Source organism: Fopius arisanus, unplaced genomic scaffold (assembly GCF_000806365.1).
Source record: "Fopius arisanus strain USDA-PBARC FA_bdor unplaced genomic scaffold, ASM80636v1 scaffold00043, whole genome shotgun sequence".
Classification (NCBI taxonomy): domain Eukaryota; kingdom Metazoa; phylum Arthropoda; class Insecta; order Hymenoptera; family Braconidae; genus Fopius; species Fopius arisanus.
In genome coordinates this window covers 181,340-206,704 of record NW_011887782.1, presented here as the reverse complement: position 1 = coordinate 206,704, position 25,365 = coordinate 181,340, and the positions used below count along the sequence as shown (strand labels likewise).

Here is a 25,365-nt window from a genome sequence, read left to right as displayed (position 1 = left end):
GTAGAAGGTAGAATTTCTGTGGTAGGGTGTGTGTGAGTAATTGGACGGAAATAAACAATGGATTTAACAGCTGTTAAATTGTGCCATGAACACTCTCCCATTCGGATTTGAGGAATAACTGGGGGATTGAGTCGATGGAGATCTGGAGATGCCACGAGGACAGCCTGTGATCATTAGACAGTTGTGACAGCATTTCAGAGATGTTCGGAGAACGCAGACGACTTGGGAGAACAGTCAGTCTCAACAGTATTGTTTAAATATTGATTATGTTCAATTTTTAACCTTTGGGGCTTGATTTACTTGGATTTTTCTGCTTTGAGTCACTCCTGTGAGTATTCGTTGTTGGCGTTTAGGGGAGTTTGTGTTTTGAAGTGTTGGGAATCTCTTTCTCTGATCTGTCATTATTTCTGGTTGTTTCTATCAATGTTTGTGTTTTTTCTGAATGTTTTTATTGTTGGAGGTCGAGATTTATCACTGGGTATTGTTGTTTAGAGGATGGCCTATTCCATTAATCGACGACCACTGCTTGGGGGGAGTGATAGTGAATTTGAGGATGACATCGAGACGGAAATGGATGATGCTAGTGTCTGTGTACCAGATCAGAAGCATCTGCTGCCTCTCCCCAGGGACAGGTAGATGATAAAATATCAATAAATTCGATTTTATGGTTTTCGTACTGCTGTGGTAAATATTACGAATGATTTATTATCCTTCTAGGTACAATATCGCTTACATCGTTTTTTATCTACTGGGGATAAATACCCTGATACCTTGGGCCTTCTTCGTCACTGCCGATGAGGTAAATCGAACTGTCAATTGAGCATCAATTATTTATAATTGACATATCCTGTTTTTTTTTTTGTTTTAGTACTGGATGTACAAGTTCAGGGAAATCCATCAAAACAACACAGGACTCCACAATTATACGCACACACAGATTTTAGAGAAGAGAACAGAGCTGCAAGCGAGTTTTATGTCTTATCTGAACATCGCAAGTGCCATTCCAAGCACTTTATTTTTAATACTGAATACATTTCTTAGCAAAATGTGAGGAATTTTTTGTATCGATTTTCCTGATGGCGTATGCATGTAATTATAATGTTGATTGTCTTTTGCAGATTGTCCCAGCAAGTGAGAATGGTTGGGACACAAGCTCTTATTCTTCTATTATTTATCATGACTACTGCATTTGTTAAAATCAATACTGACGAGTGTAAGTGAATATTTTTGAATCTCTTAAGAAAATCTCTTAGCGATGATTCTTTGGCTAATTGATGGCTTCTTCGGTTGCAGGGCAGAATACATTTTTAATTATCGTTTTAACATCATTTGCTATTGTTAATGGTAAGTAATTACTAAAAACATTTCATTTTTATTTTTCAAAGACTATATAAATAATTACAGAGACTATAATAAGAATAAAATACAATCACATAATATTCTTAAAAATATAATCAAATGAACAAAAAATTTCCTAAGTACCGGAATGTCTGTAATTTATTAAAATCTGTTGAGAATTCAGTAATTTTTTGTTTACAGCATTGAGTGCAGTTTTTGGAGGTAGTTTAATGGGAATAGTGGGTCGATTCAATCCAAAATATATAACAGCAATGACGAGTGGTCAAGCCCTCGGTGGAATATTCACAGCACTGACGGAAATAGTGTCACTCTGGATAGGAGCTAGCCCAGTTGTCTCTGGTCTCGTCTACTTCATAATCGGGGATATTGTCCTCCTCGCCTCCTTGATCGCGTACATTCTTATCGAACGAGAGGTGAGTCAATTCAATTCAAAAAATCTAATGACAAACACATCATCACTAATTCTTTCTAATCGGATTAAACGGATGATTAACATGGAAATTAATATTATGCGAGGATTATTTAAGCTGATTATAATTTTTTCTAGGAATATTTCTTGCATCATATGGTGCAGAAGCCGAGGTCACAAGAACCCAATTTTTCTGTCAATGCTGAAGTTAGTTTCGTCGAGGGGCACAGGACTAATTATCTGAGTATTTTGAAGAGAACTTGGCTTTATTCTCTAGCCATTTTTCTCACGTTTTTCATTACTATGGCTGTTTATCCTGGCGTCACTGTCCTAGTGGAAAGCAAGGATAAGGGAAAAGGATATGCGTGGAATGGTTTGTAAAAATCCCATCCATTTTAAAATCATTTGTCATTAACTTTCGTCAATGCCATCTCAGTCTAAAAACACAAGTCTTATTCATGATTTATTTATTTGTTCCATCTAGATATCTACTTTGTACCTGTTGTCACATATCTGACGTTCAGCTGTGGAGATTATATCGGCCGATTGCTGGCTGGAATTTTTCTCTGGGTGAGAATAATTAATTTATGATTCAATAACAAATATTTTTACAAATTTTGAAGTTGACGAAATCTTAATTTGTAGTACTTTGAGAGATTGACGTACTATTGGAGACTAATTAGTTTGAGAGATGCTTAGATTTATTTTTAAATCTCTTTCCAGCCAAAAGATAAGCCGTGGGTGATCGTGGCGTTTTCCATTTCTCGAGTGTTCTTCATCCCAGCATTTATGTTCTGCAATGTCCAACCTCGTCATCATCTTCCTGTGTACATAAACGATGATCTGTACTACATTATCCTCACAGTTATCTTCGCCATTGGCAATGGCTATCTGTGCAATATCGCATTTATCCTCGTCCCGACGTGAGTTTATTTTCATGATTTATCAGTTCTTCAAAATCATCATTAAAATATAAATACAAATATATAATTGACATTAATAATTACTTTAATTCGATTAATTCCGCAGAATTGTTGACCCCCACGACAAAGAAATCGCCTCGGCAATGATGGGTGCTTTCCTCGGGCTAGGAATTTCAATTGGGTCTGCTCTCAGTTTATTCCTAGTTAAATCTCAATTCACACTCTAGACGACTTAATTTAAATAATTATTTGTTTTATATTATTAACGACAGATTTTTTTATTCTACTGATTAAGTATCTCAGCAATTTTACTCTAAGACATTCCTCGAAGAACGCACTATGTACACAACAGTTTATTCTTTAATTCTTGTTATATCCCGCTCAATCATTGAAATAATTCATCTTCCATGTTCACAAATTAGTCTCAAGGAAAGTTTATTAAATTTTTGTAAGATATATCTGGTATTCGGAAACGCAATTCTAGTCTGTGGTGTGTATATAAGTGTGAATATGTATTGCAAAAAATGATTAGGTTCTGGTCCATATTGGAATCACCAAATAATAAATGCATTGATTATCGTGATAATAACTTCAATAATTTTATTTGTAATAAAAAAATTACTATTTTCAGTCATACAGTGGCTTTTAACATAGTGAGAATTTTCCTGAGTGATCAGCTCGAGGAAAAAAATCGAAGGACGAAGTGATTTTAGATAATTCATTGTCTAGATCTTCGTGAAATTACTGTCTCTAAAAATAATATTACTTCACAGAATGAGACTAGTATCGAACATAACGTCATCAGAACACAAATTGAACTACAACAACTGAAAGAGTACAGGTCTAAATATTACTGAGCATTAAATAAATTTGCCATCTACAAATATTGAAAATAACAAATAATAAAGACTAATAATTTTAAATTAGTCCTGATGAAACTAATGAAACTAGACTATAATATTTAGACCGATTACCAACAATAGAAGACTTCAATGAGTATTATTTTTATAATTCTAAATCGTTGAGCATTCAGAAATGCAAAATGATCACGATTGAGGAAAAACAACCGAACAAATGAGCTCATTGGAGCAGACACTGATTTCATGAACTGTACTGCCTCTCCTTGTCAGTCAAGGGGACGTAGACGACACCCATCAAGGGTTGCTGTTTAATTTCCCCCTCCAGGGTCTTGTCGATTTGAATGAGAGTTTGATCCGAATTAGAGGCGCCCACAGGGACAATCAATCGCCCTCCAGGTGCTAATTGCTCGATCAGTGTTTGAGGTGTTTCTTTAGCAGCTGCACCCACGTGGATGGCATCGTAGGGGGCTTGACCAGGATATCCTAGTCTCCCATCTCCCACAACAAGTTCAACACGTCCACTATCTATGAGTTCAGGTTTATCATTCATTATGTTCTTCTTGGCCAGTGCCTGAAGCTCTGGGATGTGATCAATACCAACAGCAACTCCTTCGTTTCCCAACATTATTCCCATACAAGCAGTCAAATACCCTGAACCAGAGCCAACATCTAGGGCTTTATTTCCAGGTTTCAACTTGTCCTCCAGCAGCTCCAGGGCATGAGCATGCATGTGAGGAGCACTTATTGTTACTCCATAACCGATCCCCTGGGGAGAATCGACGTAGGGATATCCTGTCGTGTATTTTCCTCTGTCCACCGAGCACATTGCATCGAAGACTCTATCAGATTTTATAACCTTCGATTTCTTCAGGTACTGCACTAAATCCCTGTTCGATCTTCCATGGTATCTGCCAAAAGCTGCCATGACTATTGTTGCAACTGCAATTAGAATGCCAGTCTTAATCATCAGTTGGATAATTAATTCACGAGATCATCAAGTTCAAATGCTAAGAGCTGAAAAATTATTCTCCTTCATTTTCACAGATGAGGGTCTCACTTCGATCTCCATCCATCAAAAAATGATACTAGGTCACCGTTGACTCCCCTTTCCTGAATTACTACAGTCTCAACAACTTTTCATTCAATTATTCTGGATAAAACTCTGGATTCCCCACAGAAAACTCATAGAAAAATCGCGAACCTTTGATTTCGCATTTATTATTATTTCGCCATTTCTACTCTGACGTGAAAATTCCCTAGTCCCTCTCTAAGTTCCCTAGAGCTGCCCAGAGCACCACTGTTTATTCAAAATCGATAATTCAATGAAAAAACGTGTGTAATATTCAAAATATAATTTAATCCTCCAATAAAATTCGTAATTACTAAATCATATTTACATAATTCGATAGATCGAAGGTAGTGATCCTGCTGTGGCTGGGAGTGGCTCATGTCGATGAAAATCCTCTTGTTTTGTGAATCCGAAGGGTGCAGCTGCGCAGCTGGTGGTGGACGAACTCACGAGCTTTTTTTGTTACAACCAAATTTAGATGTCGGGGGAAGGGGAACAGCTTCAAATTCTAATGATGTAATTGAGTATTGGGATCAGTGAGGAGTACGTAAGAGACGTGCATGAGCTTTTTGGTTTTAACGGTGCCATCCTGGTCTTTATCGATCTGCACCAGGTCCTGGTACTTTTCGAAGCCCTCGATGGTCACCACTGGAAGGATGAGACGACCCCCAGCAGCTAATTGTTTCACCAACTGGGGAATAGATTTTCAAATGAAAAATTCCTTCCTTTTCGCATCTCCAATTTTTTACAGCATCCACAAAAATTGAGAAAAAATGAATTCTACCTCATCAGGAATTTTTTCAGCAGCAGCTCCCACGTGGATGGCATCGTAAGGAGCTGCCTGGGGGTATCCGGCTCGTCCGTCAGCCTCTAGAATCATTTTAAGATTTTTATCAGTTAGTTTTATCATTATTTCTCTCAAATATTTTGATCTTCAAATCTTCAAAACCGCAGGGACGATAAGTATCATAAATTTAGAATAATCTTGGAAGATAATGAGTTGAATTTTGTTTAGTCTCACCCACAAACTTGATTCGTCCATCGTCAATGAACTCTGGACAATCTTCCCTGACGTTTCTCTCCCCAATCTCCACGAGCTCAGGAATATGCTCGACCCCAATAACTCTTCCTGTAGCTCCCACCATGAACCCCATGCAAGCAGTCAAATAACCAGAACCAGAACCCACGTCCAGGGCTCTGGATCCCTCCTTCAGGTGCTCTGTGAGTATCGATAGCGCATAAGCGTGCTGAAACATCAATTATTATCACAGCAATTATCAATCTTCACACATCGGACGGTCAGGGTCGGCTCTATTTACTCTTCAAACCCGTCTATTTTCATTATCAATGCACTTGTCGTTGGAATATTTTGCGAAATCGCGATTAAAAAAATGATTAGCTATCGGCAATTGTGACATCGTTAGATAAGCTTGACCCCGTGACGCTCGTAATGCAATTCTCTGAATTATAAGTCATCCTACCGAAATAAAAAATAATTATTTATCGGGGCAAACGAAGTAAAAACATTCAATAAAATATAATTTATCATATACTATTTCGGAAAATTGACTATCAATTACTAAATAAGTAATTAATCCAATTGTATCAATTAGTATTCCACTCCAAAAAAATTAATATAAAAATCAAATGATTTCTTTACGAAATTTGTCTTGTTTTTTATAATAATTTTGTAACTATTTGAATAGTAAATATTAAATATTTTGAATAATCGGCGCAATAAAAAAAAGACTCTTTCCTTAACTTTTAATTATTCCTTTAGTTATTAATTAATAAGCAGCAGATTCCTTACTCCGAATTTTTATTAAAAAAAAATGGTGATCCCCAGTTTTTCATGGGATTATTCTCGTGTGATATTTATTTTTTAGGGGTGATTACCATGTGGGGGGCACTGATGGTTACGTTGTAGCCTATTCTCCTGGGGCGGTCCAGGTATGGATCGGATTCGTGGCAGTACTTTCCTCTGTCAATTGCGAGCATCGCGGCCTCAGCTCTCTCCGATGTTAAAATTGTACTTTCTGAAAATTTGAATTAATCATTGACTTCTAAAACTTCAATTCCATCTAGACTAAATGTAATTTTGAAAAAAAAAAAATTATATCGGAATAGCATTTCCTTTCATTTCTACCCAGAGTAGAAAATAAAACAATAATTTTTTAAAATCATAAAAACATGTTTTGTTATTAATTATTAAAATATTAAATTATTCTTACGTTTCAGTTTCGCTATCATCTCTTGATTTGTTGTTCCACTGCAACGCCATGCCATCGTATTTCGAGAGGGATTCGACAATTATAAAAATTCTGCCTCTGAAACATTGAGTTAATGTTAATTGTGTTAATCATCACGAAAATAATATATATTTTTCAAATTGATTTAAAACAAACAATTAAAAATTGTATTTCGTTCGAAATAAAATTCTCTAAGTGAAATTCAATTTGGTACCATAAATAATTAATTATTGTAAAAAAATAATTTAAATTACTTGAAAATTGCGCCGTACATGGCAAAAATACATTTTTCCCTCCATATCGTCATTAATTTTCATTTCCCTCTCAAATAAAATAACAACACTTATAATTTATGACAGTCTCTGTCGCCACACAATTATACAGAGATTAGAACCTCCGCAACTATCGAATAAACGGGATAAATCAAATTCAAAACTCATTATCAGACATTTGAATTAATCATTGAGTAAATTTGCAATCTACTGGAAGTAGTGTCTCGAGTTGTAAATAACGATCACAAGAAACTGATCTCCGAGTAAACGAAGCATTTGACGCACGTTTAACTTATTTTTAGGTAAATTTTAAAAAAATGAATCGTCATGATGAAATTCGAACTGGTAATTCGTAATAATATCCCCGCGGCTTCGATAATAGATCCTTGATCAAATTTCGGAGATTTAAACGAAGCTCCTATATATTGCACCCTTGCTCTTTCGTATGTGGAAGATTGTGGTAGATTATTTGTAATGTAAGCATTGTCCTCACGTGGCATGATAAGAGTGATGAACTTGGGGGCTGGGCAATTCCTATAAAATCATATACAGAGGGAGAAATGTCGTAATTGCATTGGTCGACGAGCCTCCGGAGAAGTTGATCCTCCACATCTGAATGACTTTTCATCACCTCATTGTCTTTTGAACTCCCCCAAGACCTATATATTTTACATTATAGTTTCTATACAAGTGAAGAAGTTTATCTTAATTAAAACAACAAGAATGAATACACGAAAAACAGCGGGGGTCGAGCCGGGAAAGTGGAAGCAATTCTTTGCGACAATTATAAGTAAGTTGAGAAAATTCATTGATTCATGCATTGCTGACTAATTTTTTTTCAATATCTCGGAATGGAAGGAAGATTACGAAATTTCCATGAATACCTTTTCTCTAGCTCTTATATTTTTCTATAAAAAATGTTTATGCAAAAAATTTGTTATTACCCTAATTTACCAAAAATTCTTAAGTTTTAGAAATCCCAAGGGAATTCCACAACTTTTTTGAAATTCTAGTTTTCATTTTGAATTTTATTTTCCGGGGAATAGTGGGACGAAATTATAATGTTCATCAATAAAATGTTGAATTTTGATGATGATGTCTTTTTGATTGCAGTTAATTTATCAAGTCTGGCCTACGGGTTGATCCTGGGTTGGTCATCGCCGATGGCTCCGCTGTTGCAGTCGGAAGAGACGCCGATAGGATCAGTTCCAATGACGAGCGAACAGATGTCCTGGATGAATGGAATGCTGTGTGTGGGAGCTCTGGGGATTCTGCCCTTCTGCAGTCCCCTGGCAGAGCGTTTCGGTAGAAAAATAACTGGCTGCATTATCGCGATACCCTCAGGCCTGTGCTGGCTGCTGATCCTCCTCGCAGTGGACTACACCTACCTCTGGGCAGCCCGTCTCTTCGCTGGAATAGCAGCTGGACTCATCATCTTCGTTATTCCCATCTACATATCCGAAATCACTGGTGACACTGTCAGAGGACAATACGGTAGCATCCTCGTCTTCTCCGTCAACATCGGCATCCTCATGGCGTACATCTTCGGTGCCATTCTGCGGTACAATATTTTTGCTATTTGCGCACTTGTCAATGTGGCTCTCTTCCTCGGAGGATTTCTTTTTATGCCTGAGACACCGATTTATCTGATGAGAAAAGGACGAATCGCAGAAGCCACTAGGTGAGTTTAATATCGAATTCGTAAACTAGGATGTGCAATTTTTTCCTTCATAATATAGTCAATAATTCGTTAACAATTTGTGTCTAGATCATTGATGTGGCTGAAGGGCAACAACAAGGCGACTGTTGAACAGGAATTATCGAGACTCCAAGCCCTTGCCAAGGAGAATACAGCTAATAATAAATCTGTTGGGTTCAGCGCGTTGTTCAGAGACCGGGGAACGTTCAAGGGTTTCATGATCGCCATCGCCATGCTGGGAGGCCAGCAATTCTGTGGAATTAGTGCAGTGGTGAGTAGAAAAATTTCATTTCCTCCTGAATCCTAATGTTCTGCGTTTTTTTCTATAACGAAAATTTAATAATTAATTGACAATCTTATTATCAGGTCGCCTATACTGCGACGATCTTCAAAATGGCTGGAAGTTCTCTGCAGCCAAATATAGCAACTGTCCTTGTAGGTGGTACCCAGGTGTTAGGGTCATGGCTATCAACGTTGATGATGGAAAGGGCTGGAAGGAGGCCCCTCATCATGATTTCCTCTGCTGGAATGGCCATTTGTCACTGCATACTGGGAGCATTCCTGTGTGTTCAGTCTTGGGGTCACGATGTCAGTTCGTTTTCCTGGATTCCAGTTATCGCAATCTCAGGCTATGCAATTGTTTATTGCCTAGGGATGGGCCCAGCCCCATATGTGGTCGCCTCAGAAGTCTTCAGCTCTGATATATCAGGCTTCGCCAATTCCATTGCCATGGTCTTTATGTGGATTGTCGCATTTCTCAATATGAAGTACTTTCCCTTCGTCATGGATCTACTTGGCATCGACGGCGCATTCTTTCTTCTCGCTGCCTTCTGCATTTGCACGTTGGTATTCACATTTTTCTTCATTCCAGAAACCAAAGGCAGGGATATTGAGTCGATCCTTGATGAGTTGAATGGGTTCTCTGGGAGCTTTAGGAAGGATCAGTATCAGAGGACTTCAGTGGAGATTATTGGGAAGAATAATAATCACGCGGTTTGAATTATTCTGGGAATATGGAAATCGAACCCCTGAATTTTCCGAGCTTTTGTGGAAATCCTTCAGCCACTAAATATTTCGAAAACAGATTCCCAAAAATTGATTTTCATGTGTTTAAAATTCAGAGAAATTCTCATTTTATTCAGATATTATTTAGTACCTGAAACATTTTTATATTATTATGGAAAATTTAGGGATTTGCTTTAGCTCGGCAGACTCGATAAAAAAAAATTGTTATTCAAGTGGATTCAAGTGCTCGAAGCCGGTGAAGTCGCTAGTCAATAATCCCCTCCCCCAAATCGTAATGAGAATAATTACAATCAATGGTATTTCCCCTTCGACAAAGTGTTGACTACTAATTATGATATTATCTATTTTTATATCTCATCGTTGATTAGTCCTTAGTTGTTTTTGTAACTAGATTAACGTGAAGCGCTAATGAATGTCATTAATGTACGAAATTAAATAATCCCTCCTTAATAATTAGTAACTAGCCTGAGGTCAATTTCAATTTAAAAAAAGCTCATTGTTGTGGCGCCGTCTTGTTGAATCAGTAAGAACTTATTGCGAAATTTGAACGAAGAGAACAATTCTCTAACAAAGATAATGACAATTAAATCCCTTCGGGATCATTAACCAATGATTTTCCTTAATTAACACTTCATCACGCAGTCTCTCGCACCCAATAGTCTTTCTCCGTAATTTTACTTCAATTCTTCAAATTGGGACACCTCCTTTACTGTGATAGGGTAAAAATACATATAAATGCAATGTCAGCACAAGAATATAATTTTTTATAACAAAAAAAAAACACTCTTTACTTTATAAATCCCTCACCTTCGTGCGTCAACTTCCAGGTAATTCCTCGTTGAAATCGAACTCCAGAGTAATTTCTCTTGATCCCCAGGTGACAGAAAAATTTATCAAGCAGTCAATTGTCCCTCAACCTCAGCCCAGATGTATCTCTTCCTAATTACCATTAAAAAACTTGAAATTTCCGCGGGAAGACACCCATTAATATCCATCAACAGAAAGGCACCTTCCAGAATTCTCCAATTTTTATTCAATAATAATTAACAATTGCAGACACGGGATAATTGTTTTCAGAGATGTTGTTGTTTAGGGAGGTATTTAGCCCAGATATTTGACTACAGCAGTAGAATTGTCTCAAAGTGAAGACGTCCCAGGGAATCATCTTCGGAAGAAATAGCCTGAAACATTAAATTGCGATTAAAAAATAGAAATTAATAACGGACAGTTGACATTCTTGTTCGTTACGATGAAAAATTTGTAATTGCGGGATAATGAAGACTTCCGCTTGAATCTAGGGGGCGGTAGTAGTTCAGATTTTAGATCAGAAAGGCGTCAGAAATAGCAGCCATTTTTTTTAACTGTTAGTGTCCTGTTTATCACGGCATCAGGCAGTTGTGAGTTCGTTGGTGAGTTTGTAATCCATAATTAATCGGTATTTTTAATAGCGATCGACAGTTATTGATACGATTTTATGACTAATCAATTATTGGAGATGCCATTGAAGGATTTATTTTCTGTTATTACTCCGTTATTCGACGAATTTTGGTGTTTTGCCAGGCCGACGCCACGTAGGCAAATTATTTGGCCTTGTAAGAATTTGCTGTTTAATTTGTTATTATTATTTGTATTAATTATCTGTTTGTGGATCTGGATTTATGTGATGTGTGAAGTCAGATTTGCAAGAATCGAGTAGTTTTGTGGATTGTAAAATGTTTTTGAAAATTGGAGGGCTTTGGGCGTCGGTGCAGGTTAACACGAGGCCGAAAATGGCGGATTTCGTTTACATAATTGATAGTGAAAATTATAATCTCAAAGGAACATTCGAGATTAAAGATAATGCTGCCTCTCTCTCTCTCAGTTTCTATTTTCACAATTAAATCTGTATTAATCGCTCCTTATTATTGTTGTTTTTTTAAAGAAGAATTTGTATTATTTTCTTTCGTCATACCGAAATATTTGGTATTTATTTCACGTGGATAACTGAGAAAACGTTAAAAATATTTGCCTTAAATTGAAAAATATTTGGATTATTCTGTTTCGGGGAATTTTATGTCGTTTGATTAATTTATTTCGGTTCTAAAAATATATTTTTAAGACCTAAGGGCTTTGTGCGTCGTTACAAGTCAACACGAGGCCGAAAATGGCGGATTGGTTTTTTTACATAATTAATCAACAAAATTGGCTCATAAATACTCGAGATCATAATAAATTTGAAATCCTATTTGGCAGTTTAATCTTTCACCGTCAAATTCTCGTTACTTCGTTAATTAAAAAATTATGATTTTTTGTATTGAAAAATTGAAAGACAGTAAATATTCATTGAATCCTGTAATAAACTGAGTTCAAGTGGTTAAATTTTGCTTTTTTAATTCACAGGGTTAACGTATATTGAAGAGGATCCCCAGTAGAATGGCTGACAACGACGATCTTTTGGATTACGAGGATGAGGAGCAGACTGAGGCAGTTGTTGATGGAAGTGGTGACGTCCCGGCAAAGAAGGAAGTTAAGGGAACATATGTGTCTATTCACAGCAGTGGATTCAGAGATTTTCTGCTGAAGCCAGAGATATTGAGGGCCATTGTCGATTGTGGTTTCGAGCATCCCTCCGAAGGTGACTATTTCCACGAATTATTTCGAATAAACCGATAAAAATTAGGAAACAAATGATGAGAATTACGAGGTAGATAGGGACAACAGATTGTCAGTGACTGAGAAAAATCTCTCTGAGTGATTAAAACCCCAGAAATATTTTCTGAATTATTCTGGAACTTTTGGTAATTAATTTTTCTTTTTGTTGACAGTACAACACGAATGCATTCCACAAGCTGTTCTTGGCATGGATATTCTGTGCCAGGCGAAGTCTGGTATGGGGAAAACAGCAGTTTTCGTATTGGCGACGTTGCAACAGCTTGAACTCACTGAGAATCAAGTCTATGTTCTCGTCATGTGCCATACACGTGAGCTTGCCTTCCAAATCAGCAAAGAATATGAGAGATTCTCGAAATACATGCCGGCAGTCAAGGTAAATTATTTATATTATATTTTATTTTTTCATGAAATGATTCAGTCTTGAGTAATTGTTTTCCATTGAATTCTTTTTCTACGTGGGCTGTTGAATGCTTGAGGTCCGTTTGCTATTATTATATCACAATACAATTGTAAAGAAACGTTTTGTTGAGTCTCACGTTCAATATTAGAAATTCTTATTGTTGAAAAAAAAAACCTGGAAAACAATTGGACAAGTACATTTGAGATCTTTGAATGATGTTGCCTAAGTCTGAGCCTAATATGATGACTACTGCATTTACCACTACCCACTACTGACGAAGTTCTAGCTAATCTCATGAACCCAAAAGACAGGGAAAAGACAGCAATTAAATCTCCAATTTGCTAATGCAATTACAGGTGGGAGTGTTCTTTGGTGGTCTTCCCATCCAGAAAGACGAAGAGGTCTTGAAAAACACATGTCCCCACATCGTGGTGGGTACCCCAGGTCGAATTCTCGCCCTGGTGAGAACTAAGAAGCTCAACCTCAAACACCTCAAGCATTTCATCCTCGATGAGTGCGACAAAATGCTGGAATTACTGGGTAAGTCATCTGATAAGTCAGAGAATGTAATGATAAATCAATTATTTGAAAATACGGGAAGTCTTAATTTGCAATAAAACTCGGTGATAAGTAATGAAAAATTCTAGAATGATGTTGAAATAATCATAGCCTCGTATGATGACAAACATATCTACCACCCACAACTGACTAGAGAAAAAAAAATCTCCCATGATGACAAATTCCTCGATTATTTCCAGTAATGAATTATTTTTCTGGGTTTTCACAGATATGCGAAGGGACGTACAAGAAATATTCCGTTCCACTCCCCACGGCAAACAAGTAATGATGTTCAGCGCTACCTTGTCCAAGGATATTCGTCCAGTGTGCAAGAAATTCATGCAAGATGTAATTAGCCAAACTTCCTCTTCACCGCAATCTTTGAATTTGATCACACCCTGGACATCCCCAAGTTCACACCCAGGGGAGAGCTCAGACCACGATTATACTCCGGGTGTTCTCGCGGGTTAGGCTAGCTAGAGAAACCAGAATAACCACAAACAAAACAAATAACAGAATTCAAAGCTGAATCCACTATATTCCCTTGAATTTTTCCCCATGATCCAATAATTCCGGATCCTCTTGTCCAATCGATAAAATTCCTGAGGTTAATCTCCCAAAAGCTCTCCTTTGTCCAAATCCGATAATCATCCTCCACATGAGTAAAACAAAAATCCTTGATTCGTTAAAAAAATCGGTGGGTGGGTGGTCGTTAATCGAAAAACTGGGAAATGCGAAGTTATTTTTGGGGGCTGGAGGGGGCTGGAGGGGGCAGGAGTACATCAAGAAGAAAAAGAAGACAGAAGATGCAAGAAAGAAGATTCAAGAGGACTCTTGGGGGCTATGCGATTAGAATAGAGAGGCAGTTAGATCGTCGGCGTTAAACAATCGTTAGGGGAATTAAATTCAGGGATGAGGGGAATTCAGTGGGGGTTTGGGATCCATCGACGATATCCTGAGGAATATCTCTGATGAGAAATAATGACGAGTGATTATGGAGTGTTTGGGCAACGGGCTGTGGATATTGTGGCTGAGCATTCCTGGGTGGCTACATCTTAGTTCTGGTCAGGGTCTTGACATGCCGAGTGTTTACGTTGTTGGCACTACCTTGAGATGGAAGTCGCCGGACCGTATGTAACCAGTGTGATAATGTCATCAACGATAAGATCAGTTGTTGATTCGAGAAAAAAAAATGAAAAAGAAAATGATAAAAAAAAGAAGAGAAAATGGAAAAAAATGATCATTATTTGTTACTAAATTAATTCTATTAGTTTTTGCGGTTTATTTTTACTTTTTTTTTTATTTTAAAATTTACGGTTTTTGAAGACTCAGTTTTGATCGACGAATTGAATTGATTTCATTTGTATAAACGAATTGAATTGATTTTTTACGTCTTGGTCAGGACTTTTTGGGGGTCTAGGATGGGCTTTCTCATTTTATTGTTGTTTGCGCAGCCTATGGAAGTCTACGTCGATGATGAAGCCAAACTCACACTTCATGGACTCCAGCAGCATTACGTGAAGTTGAAGGAGAATGAGAAAAATAAAAAGTTGTTTGAGCTGCTGGATGTTTTGGAGTTCAATCAGGTAGATTTTTTTTGGAACTATTTGGATTTATTCTTTTGCAGTGAAAGGTATAGTTGATTATATTTTTGGAATTGGTGACAGGTCGTCATCTTTGTGAAATCAGTTCAGCGTTGCATGGCCCTGGCGCAACTTCTGACAGAGCAAAATTTTCCAGCCATTGGAATCCACAGAGGAATGACCCAGGAGGAGCGTCTCTCCAGATATCAGCAATTCAAAGATTTCCAGAAGGTGAGACATTGGCAATTATTAATTCAAGAATGACGCCAGTAGTTTGAATCAAATAATTTCTATTTCGTCAGCTAATGATGACTTTTTCAACCTCATGATCACATCGTGAATGTTTACTCTTGAACTCTCTACTGAATTATTATAAATAAATTAACTTCTTGAAACTTTTCGGGATGAACTGCTTTATCGAGGAATTTATTCTTGGGTTTCAGAGAATTTTGGTAGCAACAAATCTCTTTGGTCGTGGCATGGACATCGAGAGAGTCAACATCGTCTTCAATTATGACATGCCCGAGGATTCTGACACATATCTCCACAGAGTCGCTCGTGCTGGACGTTTTGGAACCAAAGTAATTAGAAAAATTGATTGTTTCGCTGAATTTTTGGCTTTTTGACGTCTGGTCTTTAATTAAATTGTTTATTATTGTTCCCAGGGACTCGCAATTACCCTCGTCAGTGATGAGAGTGACGCAAAAATCCTGAATGACGTTCAGGAGAGATTCGACGTTAATATCACAGAATTACCCGACGAGATCGACTTGGCCTCGTACAGTAAGTTTTCGTATTGCATATGTATTCAATGATTTTCTTAAAAAGGAGATTATGATAAATAATTTACCATTGATATTATTATTTTTTCAGTTGAAGGCCGATAAAATTATTGACGATACCGAATGGAATCAGCATTTGTATGCCACGCTGGCATTAATAAATCCATTATTATTAATGGAAGGCGCAATAAATGAGTTCATAGAGATGACAGAACACGTTAACGAGTCTATGAACATTTTTTGGTTTTACAATCGTATGAATCAAGTCTCTTCACCGTAATTACAAGGCGATGACAAAACCAATCGTGAAGGAAAACGCAACGCCCGAATATTAAAACAATCAAGACAATATCATCGACGGATTCAATTGATTATTATGTCCACAGTGGGTCATCGTCTCTGTATATTCTTATTTATAATATTGCTTGATTTATCAAATTATCTTCTATCGAAGTATTGCTACGGTTGATTGATAATTATCACCTGAGTGAAGTGTCTAGACTTAATAAATTTTTTTAAGTAATTGTGATTTGATTTTTTGAATAAAAATCGTAATTGAGGAATGAAACTTATTATTTCTTTTTAATCATTTATTTTACAAGCTTTACAACATTTATCAACGTTTCAACATGATTTTCAATGTCTCTGAATGGTTGACGTAATTTTGAGTGGAGAAACTGATGATTTTGGATGAAAAAATAGATTTAAATAAATTTAGGTGGAGTACGGTGAAGATGTGGATTCACTTGGGTCGTGATTTATTCAGGGGTTTGTTCCCTTGATTACCGCCACGGCCGAGGGGTGCAGGTCCTCGACCACCACGTCCTCCAAATGCACCACCTCTGCCACCTCCTCTCCCTCCTCTCTGGTTCTGTCCACCTCGGCCCTTCATATCTCCTCTTCCCCTCGATTTCATCTGGACGTCCTCTTTCACCATGTCAATTACTTCGTCGGGAATCCTCAGGTATTTTATTGTACTCCCTCTGATGTAGCACTCTGGCATTCTCCAGAATTTGTCTCCATCCTAATCAAGGGCATTATTCAGGTCTTTATTTCATTTCAATTATTTTGTTAATTTATTCCACTGAATATTGATTATAATTCAATTTTTTATGAGTCATTATTAGAAACGGGTGGGGTAAAATGGACATCATAAAAATTCAGCAGCTTTTCACGAACATCGGAGAATTTCTCCAAGAATCTTTCTTCTAGAACAAAATCAGACTTACAAAAGAGGCTACATGAAAATTGCGCTGTTTACCATCTCCTGAGAGATATCCAATGAAAATTTATTTGATACATCATCTCAACGTTGTTGCATTATTCATCTGCAAATGAAGTTGTAGCAACAATCCACATTCATTTAATGGCATTATTCAAAACTGGTGTCCATATTGCTCCATACTCCCAAATTTATGATCATCTGTACTCACCCTGGATGTGCAAATGACTTCTCTGAGATTGATATTCATCCAATTATCGCAGCTCACCAAATGTCCATTATAAGTTTCTCCATTTTTCAGCTCCACAAGCTGTAAAATTCAATGAAAATTGAATCATTGTGTTGAAAAAATAATAAATATTAATATTATGACGACCGGGGAGATTGGCGAATTACCATTGGATGATTCTGGGCTGTTCTGAGCAACGAGAGTGGCAACTAAAACACAAAAAAATAATTTAGGTAATTCCAAAGTTTAATGAGACCTAATGCAACCAGTAGAATTTTATTTACTCATTAAAAAAGTTAATAGTAACGAAAAAACGCGCCATTTACCATTTTCGCTGATGATCGACGCCTTCACCGGGGAAACGTTAATTTTTTAATGAAAATAACACTTTTATTTAGTACTAAAATAATTCAGCAGTTCTTTAAAAACAGTTGATGCGATTTAATTACTTCCAACAATGTAATTTCAGTGATTTGTTAATTGTTTAGAGATTGTTATGTCAACGTAAACTAAACGACGATGCGTTCATCCAGAGGATTTTAACCTCAAAATCACTCCAAAACTCATTGTCAGATGATCGTCCCCTGATTGGTCGTTATGTCCAGTGTTTTCAGTGAAAATGTGGACAACGAGATTCTCTCGGTATTTAATTAAAAAATGTATCGTGCCGGTGACTTCGGAGGTCCTAGGCTCTGTAAATAATTGTAGAATAAAGGTAATTACCAATCCATCAATTAATTAATTAATTCCACAGATAAATGATGATACTCTGTGAGATTCCACTGTTTTGTGTCATCACAAAAATTTTAAAAATATAATGAAGAAAAGGGAACTATTATTTTTTGTTGCAGAATGACTTCTGCACTAGGTGCACCACTTCCTTCTGCAGATTGCACACCAAAAATTCGACCAATGCCCTGGAGAGTGTCGAGACCGAGAGGGAAATTGCTCCTGTGAATAAATTCGTTCAGCGATCTCATACATGTGGAGAGCTAACTCTAGAAAATGTTGGAGAAGATGTTCAGTTATGTGGATGGATGGAGTTCCATCGAATGGGAAAATTCGTCATCCTGAGGGATTCCTATGGATCTACACAGTTGATTATTCCAAATGCTGTGAGATTCTTCACTTTATAAATAAGTCCCTCATTGTTTTTAATTTAACTTCACCTGAAATCTTTCGAGATCAATCGATAATCATCAAATTCTTTTTACCATTTAATTTTTTCTGGGGTGAATTTCAAGGGATTTTTATATTGGAATTAATTTTTCTGAAATGATTTAGAGGACTTATCCTCAGGTGAATTGATAATAAAATAATTTGTCTTCAGAAAAGTGATTTAATAAGAATTGTGAAGCACCTGTACTTCGAGAGTGTCCTGAGCATCACTGGGACGGTACTGGCTCGTCCCCCAGGACAGGAGAATCCAGAAATGAGAACAGGAGCAATCGAGGTGAAAATCAAATCCCTTCAGGTCCATAATGAGTGCCTCCCCCAGCTGCCGTTCTCCATCAGGAAATTTAATGTCCCCAAGGAGAACCTGCAGATGCAGTACCGATACCTTGCTCTTCGGTTTCCCTTTCTGCAGAGGAATCTGCGAGTCAGATCTCAGCTTCTCAATAAAATGAGATTTTTCCTCATCGACGACTGTGGATTCGTCGACGTTGAGACTCCCACGCTCTTTCGTAGAACTCCAGGGGTAAAATCAAATCAAATAATTTTCTCTCAGACTTTATTGGAGATTCAGGACTCAAGGGGCCACGGGGGATTTTTCAGGGAGCACAGGAGTTTGTCGTCCCTACCCAGCATCCAGGGAAATTTTATTCCCTCGTCCAGAGTCCCCAGCAGTTTAAACAGTTACTGATGGTCGGAGGCATCGACAGGTATTTTCAGATTGCCAGGTGTTACAGGGATGAAACAGCGAGACCGGATCGTCAGCCGGAATTCACTCAAGTAATTTATTTTTTGATTAACTGAAAATCTATTAGTGACGTCTTTCTTCAGAATTCATTCAAATTCGGAAAAATGGAAAGGAGGGAATTAATTTCATTGAATTCATGCTCCTGTAGCTTGATATAGAGATGTCTTTCACTGATCGAGAGGGAATCATGACGATGGTGGAGCAGCTGATTGCGAATTGCTGGCCGAAGGATTTTGGAGACGTAACGGTTCCTTTCAAGAGATTTACGTACGAGGAAATCATGGATATGTATGGATCTGATCAGCCAGATCTCCGGATTCCATATCGAGTCAGTCTCCTGCCCAATAAATCTGCATAATAAATATTTTATTTATTACGAATGATAAAATAATTTTGTTTTGTTCCAGATACACAATATCACAAATTTATTAACAAGAAAATTGAGTGATAACGTCGAAAACTTTGGGGTTTATGCTTTATTGATTCCAAAAGGATCTGTAAGTCCTCCATTCTTTGTTCAACATTAATTATTATTGATTATTAATCTTGATTAATTAATCTCTGATCTAAAGGATTTTATCTTCAATTAAGAATTATTCAATATTATTTCAGAATTTTCTTACGAATTCTGTGAAAACACAAATGATGGAACTCATTAAGGAATTTAAGTATACGAAAGTGGTATTCAATCAAATGAAGGCTTCTGGCTATTGGCAGGAAAAACTCGAAAGTAAATGCAATATAGATGCTTCGAAATTCCAGCTGGAATTCAATATCCATGAGAATGATGCAGTATTTATTGCTCAAGGGCATAAAGACAATGCAGTGAGTACTAAAAATACTAAGATAATTAAAAAGTAGAAGTCTGAACTCTTAATAAATTATTTTTCAGAGGAAACTACTTGGTAAAGTCCTTAAAGAATTTAGCAATATCATGGAAGCAAAGGGTTTACCGGTAAGATCGAAGAGCTTTAATTTTTTGTGGATTGTGGACTTTCCGTTATTCGAAAAAACTGATAATGATACTCTCGCGTCCACCCATCACCCTTTTACTGCACCTCACCCTGAAGATGTACAGTACCTCGAAAGTGATCCTCTAAAGGTAACAATTAAACTCTTTGCGAAAGTCTTTTAAGGAATATTATTTCGGTATTTTCCCTCAAAGGTTCGAGGATTGCATTACGATCTGGTGCTCAACGGTTCTGAAATAGCTGGAGGTTCAATTAGAATTCACGATGCAGAATTACAAGAGAAAGTATTAAACTGGTTAAATATTGATACTTCTCAAATGACGCATCTGCTGGAGGCCTTGAAGAGTGGGGCACCCCCTCATGGAGGAATTGCATTCGGTAATGATCAATTACTCATAATTCCATACACAAATACAAAAAAATCGGAAAACAATTCACAAAAATTTCTACGAAACTATTGACATTTGCTCCTCAGTTTACTGGGATTTACTTAAAAATAATAATTGATCTCCAGTAAAAGTGAAATGATCAATTATGAATTTGTTTACTTCTTATTTTTACTTGAATGGCTTTATTTATTTAGGTCTGGATCGATTACTATCAATAATGTGTGATTCCCCGAGCATCAGAGAAGTAATAGCCTTCCCCAAGACTGGAGATGGCAAAGATCTAATGTCCGGAGCTCCGGCGGAGATCTCTGACGAGGAAAAAACTCTCTATCACCTGAAAATGACAGCTGGTAAAACATCATGAGAAATAAATAATTCAAACAATTCCCTGAGGTGTATAAAACGCAGTTTATTTTATTAAACATATCCTCTCAAATGTCCCCACGGAATTTCTAATAAACTACAGAAAATGAAGATTGAAAAATCGTCTCTAACACATTGAATTCAATAGTGAAATGACAAAAGGACATGAATTTCATGGAGAACGCGATTACGACGTTTTGCCATTTCCCTAGAAATATTTTCACATCTCCCAGTGACTCTTTCTGGTTACAAATATCCTAACAGTTGTGAGATATTAATTACTACCGCATAATAATCACACAATCACACCTTAGATGAACAATAGCCCTAAAAATCAATATTTCCTCTAGCCCTTCCCCGAATTATTGAAATCCAGATGCAATTAGGGTAATGACTGTGTCGAAATGAGAGGAAAGGACAGAGGAAAAAATCTACCCCCAGAAAAATATATTAAAAATATACAAGGGCTCACGTTAGTGACGATCTTGTCAATTTTATAGGACCGAAGAATAAAAAATGATAGAATGTTGGAAAATTTAATTAGTCTGAGAATAAATTCTGGTATCAAACCCAAGAGAATTTTAGTTTTGTTAAATATCGATTGATTTGAGCAAACTAATAGTTCCGTACTCTGTACTTATTAAATTTTAACAGGGGGTACAAGGATTTCTTAGATATTCATCCTGCAGTTGAATTGTGACTTATTACTAGTAATTATTGATTCGTTACCACCAATCAGGACAGAAATTCGATTCCCATGGCTTAAAAAAATGCATGCAGATGTCTCGACATCCTGGAAGATTCTCAAACATAAATTATGATTAATTACAATTCAATCGTCTGTACCTAATGACAATTATTCTCACTTGCGGATTTTATCGTACTATGGAGAATCAGCTGTTGCGTTGTTATTCTAGTTTTAAATAAATTGTAATTTATCGTATTATGCGGACGGAAAGGGACGCATCTCCTCTAATTATTCAGAATAATTAGTGATGACATTCAAATGAATTTTCTTGACAAACAGTGGGTGGAGGAGAAAACATCGAAATATTCTGAAAATTGATTTTCTCCAATTTCTTAAAATTTTGAAAACTGTGAATGTTGAAAATGCAAATTTAATCTTTACAGGTAATTTGTCCCCTTAGCACGAAAATGCAATTATATACATTGGTATCAGGGCATTTAAATAACCCTCAACCTACATTCCCTCTTACTCCTTAACTAATAGACAATTTAATCAATATTCATGTTATGATTCATCTCCGTTTAATTTCGTCTCTCAAATCTGTAATTATTATACAATCAAATACAAATGAATCCTGAATTATAATTACGTACAATAATTCTGATAATTTTTTTTTTGTGTAAAAAAATACTATATTACATAGGGTTGCACGTACACTCGCATAATCAATTTGCCCATACCGATAAATAGGTACATACACCTCCTCAACACTCATACCTGTCACACTATAAATTTTTTTTCATCACATTGTAATTACGTAGATTCAATCGCTACTCGTCATTATTTCATATTCCCTCGACTACTGTCATTAAAATGAGAGGACAAGGGGGAATGTTTAATTGGTAGAAAAGAGGAGAATCATTGGAGGAGAGCGACTATCTAATCAATCTAGTTTTCCAGATTAGTAACTCACAGAGAACATTAGATAAATGCCCCCCTGTCCCCCTTCCCCTCCCCCCTCTTTGTCATTTTAATGAACTTTATTATAGAGGACTCATTTATAAATTATTGCCCATTATTCATTACCTCAATGTATGTCAATCACATTTTTGCGAAATATCTCCGATAATAAGGGAAATAGCGAAATTTTTGTAATAACTTTTTTTGCTGCTCTTCATTAGCTCGATAAAAAAGATTCAGACAAAAAATTCATTATCTCGCTTACTTTCGGCGATATATGCAAAAACTCAAATTATTTTTTTAAACACTTCGCGGGAAAAACAATTCCCAATTGAAATTTCATTTTTTCAATTAAAAAAAAATACTATTTTCAACTTTCTGGAACTAATTTCATTTTCAAATGTATGAAGTAAAAAAAATGCAATTTATGAGTGAAAAGAAAATTGAAAAAATGCTATTTCTCTTGAGTAAAGCGATAAAAAAATGCTTTCCATTAATTTTTAAGTCCCTTATAATACAAATAAAATTCATCAAAAACGGGGCCAGGGAGGAGGGGGGCTAACTGTTGTTCCCTATGAGTAGCCAAGTGATAAACAAATTTCAGGCGAACGTACCATTTCCCATAATAATCGATTTATCTAAAAAACTACAGATTCACGGTAAAAACATAAAAAAAACTTGAGAGTAGCTAATTAAACAACCGATAAAAAAAGTTCCCCATCGATTTTCTCGTAAAATCAATAAACTTCAAGTCCAATCGATATTTAACAGAACTGTACAATCGCCCTACCCTGGATTTCTTCTCACAGGCCCACGATATCCTCAGAGCCACAAATATATCAGACAAGTGCAACCTAAAGGCTAAGAAATATCGTCTATTTACAGACATCGTCAATACTAATCGGTAAACCTTACGAGATCTATTGACCGTGTCTTTATCACACACTTCTCATCTCCCCCAAAGATCCCCCCCCCCCCCCCCGAGCCCCAAAAAAATCAGGAAGAGGAGAACCAGAACGAGAAGACAAAGAAAAAGAAATGCATCTCACAGTTTTCACGTGTGTCCTTATTCGTCACTCAATATTGTACAACAAAAAAAAAACATCATCATCATGAAAAGTCCCCATAACTCATCTGAGATCATCCCGCCGGGGCGTGTCCAGTTGAACATAAATTCAAGTTGAAGTGATTGCCTCTGAATTTATGCAGTATCTTCAACAGTGGGCAGCCAAAAAGCCATATTGGTGCAGGCAGATGCAAGCATCATGTACTTGGGATTAAACTGTATGCACTGAACAGGAGCTGGATGATCTCCATTGAGAACACAAACTTTGTACCCAGTGTCAGCATTCCACACGTGAACTCTGCCATCGGTTGATCCTGAGAAAACAAACTGCGAGTCCGGGCTGAAGCTGGCCTCGATGGCAATCCCTTTGTTATTGAGATGTCCAGTGAATGTCTGCAGAGGTGTACCATGAAAGGCATCGATGAGCCTGATGATGCTGCCGTTGGTTGAAATGAGAATAGTCTTGCCATCTCTACTGAATTTCAATCCAGTCCAATCGCACTCTTTCTCCTGTGACAGTTTGAATGTGGCAAATGGCCCCTTGTCGAAGCTCCTGAGGTCATAAAGCTTGATGCACTCTGAATTAACACCAGCAGCGAAGATTAGCCCCTCTGGATCATAAGCAGCTACTGGCCTACCAGAGACATTCATAACACCGTGACAATTTGGTGAACGCAGGTCCCACAGTCTCAGGGTTTTGTCGAGTGATCCTGATAGAAATGTATCCTCCACTGGACTTATGCAAAGCGAGACAACTTTCTTCGTGTGGCCGGGAAAATATCTTATGTATTTGTTGTCGTGGAGGCTGAGGTAACGAATTGTGTCGTCGACTTTTGTGCTACTGTGAATAGCTGTGTTCTTGGCGTGTGTAAAGTGGATTAAATCGACACCGTATTTTTTTGAATTAACTGTTCTCATCTGTGTGCCTTTTTCACAGTCGTAGATCACTATTTGATCGTCCTCGGAGCAGGAGATCAGGGTGTCACCACTCTGGGAGAAGTCGATGCTGTTTATTTTGTCGGTGTTTTCACGGAAGACTTTGGCCACTTTGAAGGACCTCACCACGTGGTCCACGAGCTTCATGGCTGGTGATTTTTTTTCAGTGCTTGCGGCTTATCCAGCAGGTAAATTCCGTGGAATCGGTGAAGGGGGTGATGGGGGATGGAGTGGGTGGAATCAGTGGAATTCTTGGGGTTTTTTCGTATGGGGTGGTGATGGTTTTTTTTCTCTGTTGAGGGGTGGGGGATCTAGGAGTCTCTGGAGGTTATTGGGCAAGTGGGCAGGGGACTGCCCCCAGCACCAGAATATCGCGAATATCGAGAATATCGAGAATATTCAGGATGTCGAAGGTATTGTGGGTGTTGATGATTGTGGAGGGTTGTTTGTTTGGGTTTAAGGGTTGAGGGCTACGTCTGGATGATTTGGCGGTGATTTCCACGGTGAATTTTAGCGGGGATAAAGCTGGCTGATGCCGTTGGAACGCCGGTAGTCTTGAGGACTCGACGGCGTTATCTAGGGGTGACCCTCTTGTCACCGGCACCCACTGGGTGCACACTTTGACCAGGGGCTTGTGAGGCTGATTCAGGGAATTGTTTTTTCAATAGTGAGGATATTCGAGATTTGCACAAGACTGATATTCCTCAGTGGAAAATAAAACCGAACACAGAACCCCATCCACACCGTCGTGCCAGCACAAAATATTATAGCTGGGGAGT

General features: G+C 37.3%; 8 protein-coding genes across 14 annotated transcripts; 4 read left to right on the top strand and 4 right to left on the bottom strand.

Moving 5' to 3' along the window:
- Positions 1 to 20: 20 nt before the first annotated feature.
- Positions 21 to 3,498, top strand: Ent1 (Equilibrative nucleoside transporter 1). Of its 2 annotated transcripts, none has more exons than XM_011305471.1 (11): positions 21 to 233; positions 493 to 632; positions 718 to 799; positions 869 to 1,047; positions 1,119 to 1,213; positions 1,294 to 1,344; positions 1,540 to 1,772; positions 1,907 to 2,141; positions 2,253 to 2,338; positions 2,492 to 2,691; positions 2,798 to 3,498. In XM_011305471.1, exons 1-11 carry the CDS (start codon positions 201 to 203, stop codon positions 2,916 to 2,918), a joined length of 1,455 nt encoding a protein of 484 aa, XP_011303773.1. In that variant the 5' UTR covers positions 21 to 200; the 3' UTR covers positions 2,919 to 3,498. The 2 variants fall into 2 exon arrangements, with proteins under 2 accessions (XP_011303773.1, XP_011303774.1); XM_011305472.1 differs by having other exon boundaries at positions 21 to 328.
- Positions 3,266 to 5,120, bottom strand: Pcmt (Protein-L-isoaspartate (D-aspartate) O-methyltransferase). Of its 2 annotated transcripts, none has more exons than XM_011305474.1 (2): positions 4,949 to 5,120; positions 3,266 to 4,490 (listed from the first exon to the last, which is right to left on the bottom strand). In XM_011305474.1, exons 1-2 carry the CDS (start codon positions 4,998 to 5,000, stop codon positions 3,793 to 3,795), a joined length of 750 nt encoding a protein of 249 aa, XP_011303776.1. In that variant the 5' UTR covers positions 5,001 to 5,120; the 3' UTR covers positions 3,266 to 3,792. The 2 variants fall into 2 exon arrangements, with proteins under 2 accessions (XP_011303776.1, XP_011303777.1); XM_011305475.1 differs by lacking the exon at positions 4,949 to 5,120 and adding an exon at positions 4,609 to 4,815.
- Positions 5,106 to 11,094, bottom strand: LOC105266959 (protein-L-isoaspartate(D-aspartate) O-methyltransferase-like). 4 transcript variants are annotated; one of them, XM_011305477.1, is made up of 7 exons: positions 10,876 to 11,094; positions 10,674 to 10,805; positions 6,852 to 6,947; positions 6,517 to 6,656; positions 5,642 to 5,867; positions 5,405 to 5,490; positions 5,106 to 5,311 (listed from the first exon to the last, which is right to left on the bottom strand). In XM_011305477.1, exons 3-7 carry the CDS (start codon positions 6,904 to 6,906, stop codon positions 5,129 to 5,131), a joined length of 690 nt encoding a protein of 229 aa, XP_011303779.1. In that variant the 5' UTR covers positions 6,907 to 6,947; positions 10,674 to 10,805; positions 10,876 to 11,094; the 3' UTR covers positions 5,106 to 5,128. The 4 variants fall into 4 exon arrangements, with proteins under 4 accessions (XP_011303779.1, XP_011303778.1, XP_011303781.1 ...); XM_011305476.1 differs by having other exon boundaries at positions 10,674 to 11,094; XM_011305479.1 differs by lacking the exons at positions 10,674 to 10,805; positions 10,876 to 11,094 and adding an exon at positions 7,635 to 7,701.
- LOC105266960 (facilitated trehalose transporter Tret1-like) lies at positions 7,702 to 10,415 on the top strand. Its single transcript, XM_011305480.1, has 4 exons — positions 7,702 to 7,931; positions 8,255 to 8,822; positions 8,910 to 9,111; positions 9,207 to 10,415. The coding sequence occupies exons 1-4, from the start codon at positions 7,865 to 7,867 to the stop codon at positions 9,837 to 9,839; spliced, it is 1,470 nt and encodes a 489-aa protein (XP_011303782.1). The 5' UTR covers positions 7,702 to 7,864; the 3' UTR covers positions 9,840 to 10,415.
- An 89-nt stretch (positions 11,095 to 11,183) lies between the features above and the next one.
- Hel25E (ATP-dependent RNA helicase 25E) lies at positions 11,184 to 16,409 on the top strand. Of its 2 annotated transcripts, XM_011305468.1 has the most exons (11): positions 11,238 to 11,275; positions 11,427 to 11,458; positions 12,246 to 12,480; positions 12,671 to 12,891; positions 13,275 to 13,458; positions 13,706 to 13,824; positions 14,931 to 15,062; positions 15,144 to 15,290; positions 15,503 to 15,640; positions 15,725 to 15,842; positions 15,933 to 16,409. In XM_011305468.1, exons 3-11 carry the CDS (start codon positions 12,279 to 12,281, stop codon positions 15,944 to 15,946), a joined length of 1,275 nt encoding a protein of 424 aa, XP_011303770.1. In that variant the 5' UTR covers positions 11,238 to 11,275; positions 11,427 to 11,458; positions 12,246 to 12,278; the 3' UTR covers positions 15,947 to 16,409. The 2 variants fall into 2 exon arrangements, with proteins under 2 accessions (XP_011303769.1, XP_011303770.1); XM_011305467.1 differs by lacking the exon at positions 11,427 to 11,458 and having other exon boundaries at positions 11,184 to 11,275.
- On the bottom strand, positions 16,254 to 17,841 carry LOC105266954 (U6 snRNA-associated Sm-like protein LSm4). The gene is made up of 4 exons (XM_011305469.1): positions 17,619 to 17,841; positions 17,460 to 17,501; positions 17,275 to 17,373; positions 16,254 to 16,865 (listed from the first exon to the last, which is right to left on the bottom strand). The coding sequence occupies exons 1-4, from the start codon at positions 17,619 to 17,621 to the stop codon at positions 16,584 to 16,586; spliced, it is 426 nt and encodes a 141-aa protein (XP_011303771.1). The 5' UTR covers positions 17,622 to 17,841; the 3' UTR covers positions 16,254 to 16,583.
- A 58-nt stretch (positions 17,842 to 17,899) lies between these two features.
- On the top strand, positions 17,900 to 22,979 carry AspRS-m (aspartyl-tRNA synthetase, mitochondrial). Its single transcript, XM_011305470.1, has 10 exons — positions 17,900 to 18,007; positions 18,144 to 18,407; positions 18,623 to 18,991; positions 19,069 to 19,245; positions 19,362 to 19,541; positions 19,621 to 19,710; positions 19,826 to 20,038; positions 20,106 to 20,315; positions 20,379 to 20,562; positions 20,768 to 22,979. The coding sequence occupies exons 1-10, from the start codon at positions 17,912 to 17,914 to the stop codon at positions 20,935 to 20,937; spliced, it is 1,953 nt and encodes a 650-aa protein (XP_011303772.1). The 5' UTR covers positions 17,900 to 17,911; the 3' UTR covers positions 20,938 to 22,979.
- A 653-nt stretch (positions 22,980 to 23,632) lies between these two features.
- Wdr82 (WD repeat domain 82) lies at positions 23,633 to 25,343 on the bottom strand. Its single transcript, XM_011305466.1, has one exon. It carries the CDS (start codon positions 24,731 to 24,733, stop codon positions 23,786 to 23,788), a length of 948 nt encoding a protein of 315 aa, XP_011303768.1. The 5' UTR covers positions 24,734 to 25,343; the 3' UTR covers positions 23,633 to 23,785.
- Between the last annotated feature and the right edge of the window lie 22 nt (positions 25,344 to 25,365).

Bases quoted from the DNA above. Each gene is read 5' to 3' on its own strand.
- Ent1 (XM_011305471.1), top strand. From the start codon at position 201: ATGTTCGGAGAACGCAGACGACTTGGGAGAACA. The intron at 1,048-1,118 runs GTGAGGAATTTT...TGTCTTTTGCAG, and splicing joins AATACATTTCTTAGCAAAAT to ATTGTCCCAGCAAGTGAGAA. The intron at 2,692-2,797 runs GTGAGTTTATTT...TTAATTCCGCAG, and splicing joins GCATTTATCCTCGTCCCGAC to AATTGTTGACCCCCACGACA.
- Pcmt (XM_011305474.1), bottom strand. From the start codon at position 5,000: ATGAGCCACTCCCAGCCACAGCAGGATCACTACCTTCGATCTATCGAA. The intron at 4,491-4,948 runs GTAAATATGATT...TTCTAATTGCAG, and splicing joins CCTTCGATCTATCGAATTAT to TTGCAACAATAGTCATGGCA.
- LOC105266959 (XM_011305476.1), bottom strand. From the start codon at position 6,906: ATGGCATGGCGTTGCAGTGGAACAACAAATCAAGAGATGATAGCGAAA. The intron at 5,491-5,641 runs GTGAGACTAAAC...AAATGATTCTAG, and splicing joins TGGACGAATCAAGTTTGTGG to AGGCTGACGGACGAGCCGGA. The intron at 5,312-5,404 runs GTAGAATTCATT...TCTATTCCCCAG, and splicing joins CTGAAAAAATTCCTGATGAG to TTGGTGAAACAATTAGCTGC.
- LOC105266960 (XM_011305480.1), top strand. From the start codon at position 7,865: ATGAATACACGAAAAACAGCGGGGGTCGAGCCGGGAAAGTGGAAGCAA. The intron at 7,932-8,254 runs GTAAGTTGAGAA...TTTTGATTGCAG, and splicing joins ATTCTTTGCGACAATTATAA to TTAATTTATCAAGTCTGGCC. The intron at 8,823-8,909 runs GTGAGTTTAATA...ATTTGTGTCTAG, and splicing joins CGAATCGCAGAAGCCACTAG to ATCATTGATGTGGCTGAAGG.
- Hel25E (XM_011305467.1), top strand. From the start codon at position 12,279: ATGGCTGACAACGACGATCTTTTGGATTACGAGGATGAGGAGCAGACT. The intron at 12,892-13,274 runs GTAAATTATTTA...ATGCAATTACAG, and splicing joins AATACATGCCGGCAGTCAAG to GTGGGAGTGTTCTTTGGTGG. The intron at 15,063-15,143 runs GTAGATTTTTTT...AATTGGTGACAG, and splicing joins ATGTTTTGGAGTTCAATCAG to GTCGTCATCTTTGTGAAATC.
- LOC105266954 (XM_011305469.1), bottom strand. The intron at 17,374-17,459 runs GTAATTCGCCAA...TGAATTTTACAG, and splicing joins CAGCCCAGAATCATCCAATG to CTTGTGGAGCTGAAAAATGG. The intron at 16,866-17,274 runs GTGAGTACAGAT...GCCCTTGATTAG, and splicing joins AAGTCATTTGCACATCCAGG to GATGGAGACAAATTCTGGAG.
- AspRS-m (XM_011305470.1), top strand. From the start codon at position 17,912: ATGTGGACAACGAGATTCTCTCGGTATTTAATTAAAAAATGTATCGTG. The intron at 18,008-18,143 runs GTAATTACCAAT...TTTTTGTTGCAG, and splicing joins TAAATAATTGTAGAATAAAG to AATGACTTCTGCACTAGGTG. The intron at 19,246-19,361 runs GTAATTTATTTT...ATGCTCCTGTAG, and splicing joins GTCAGCCGGAATTCACTCAA to CTTGATATAGAGATGTCTTT.
- Wdr82 (XM_011305466.1), bottom strand. From the start codon at position 24,733: ATGAAGCTCGTGGACCACGTGGTGAGGTCCTTCAAAGTGGCCAAAGTC.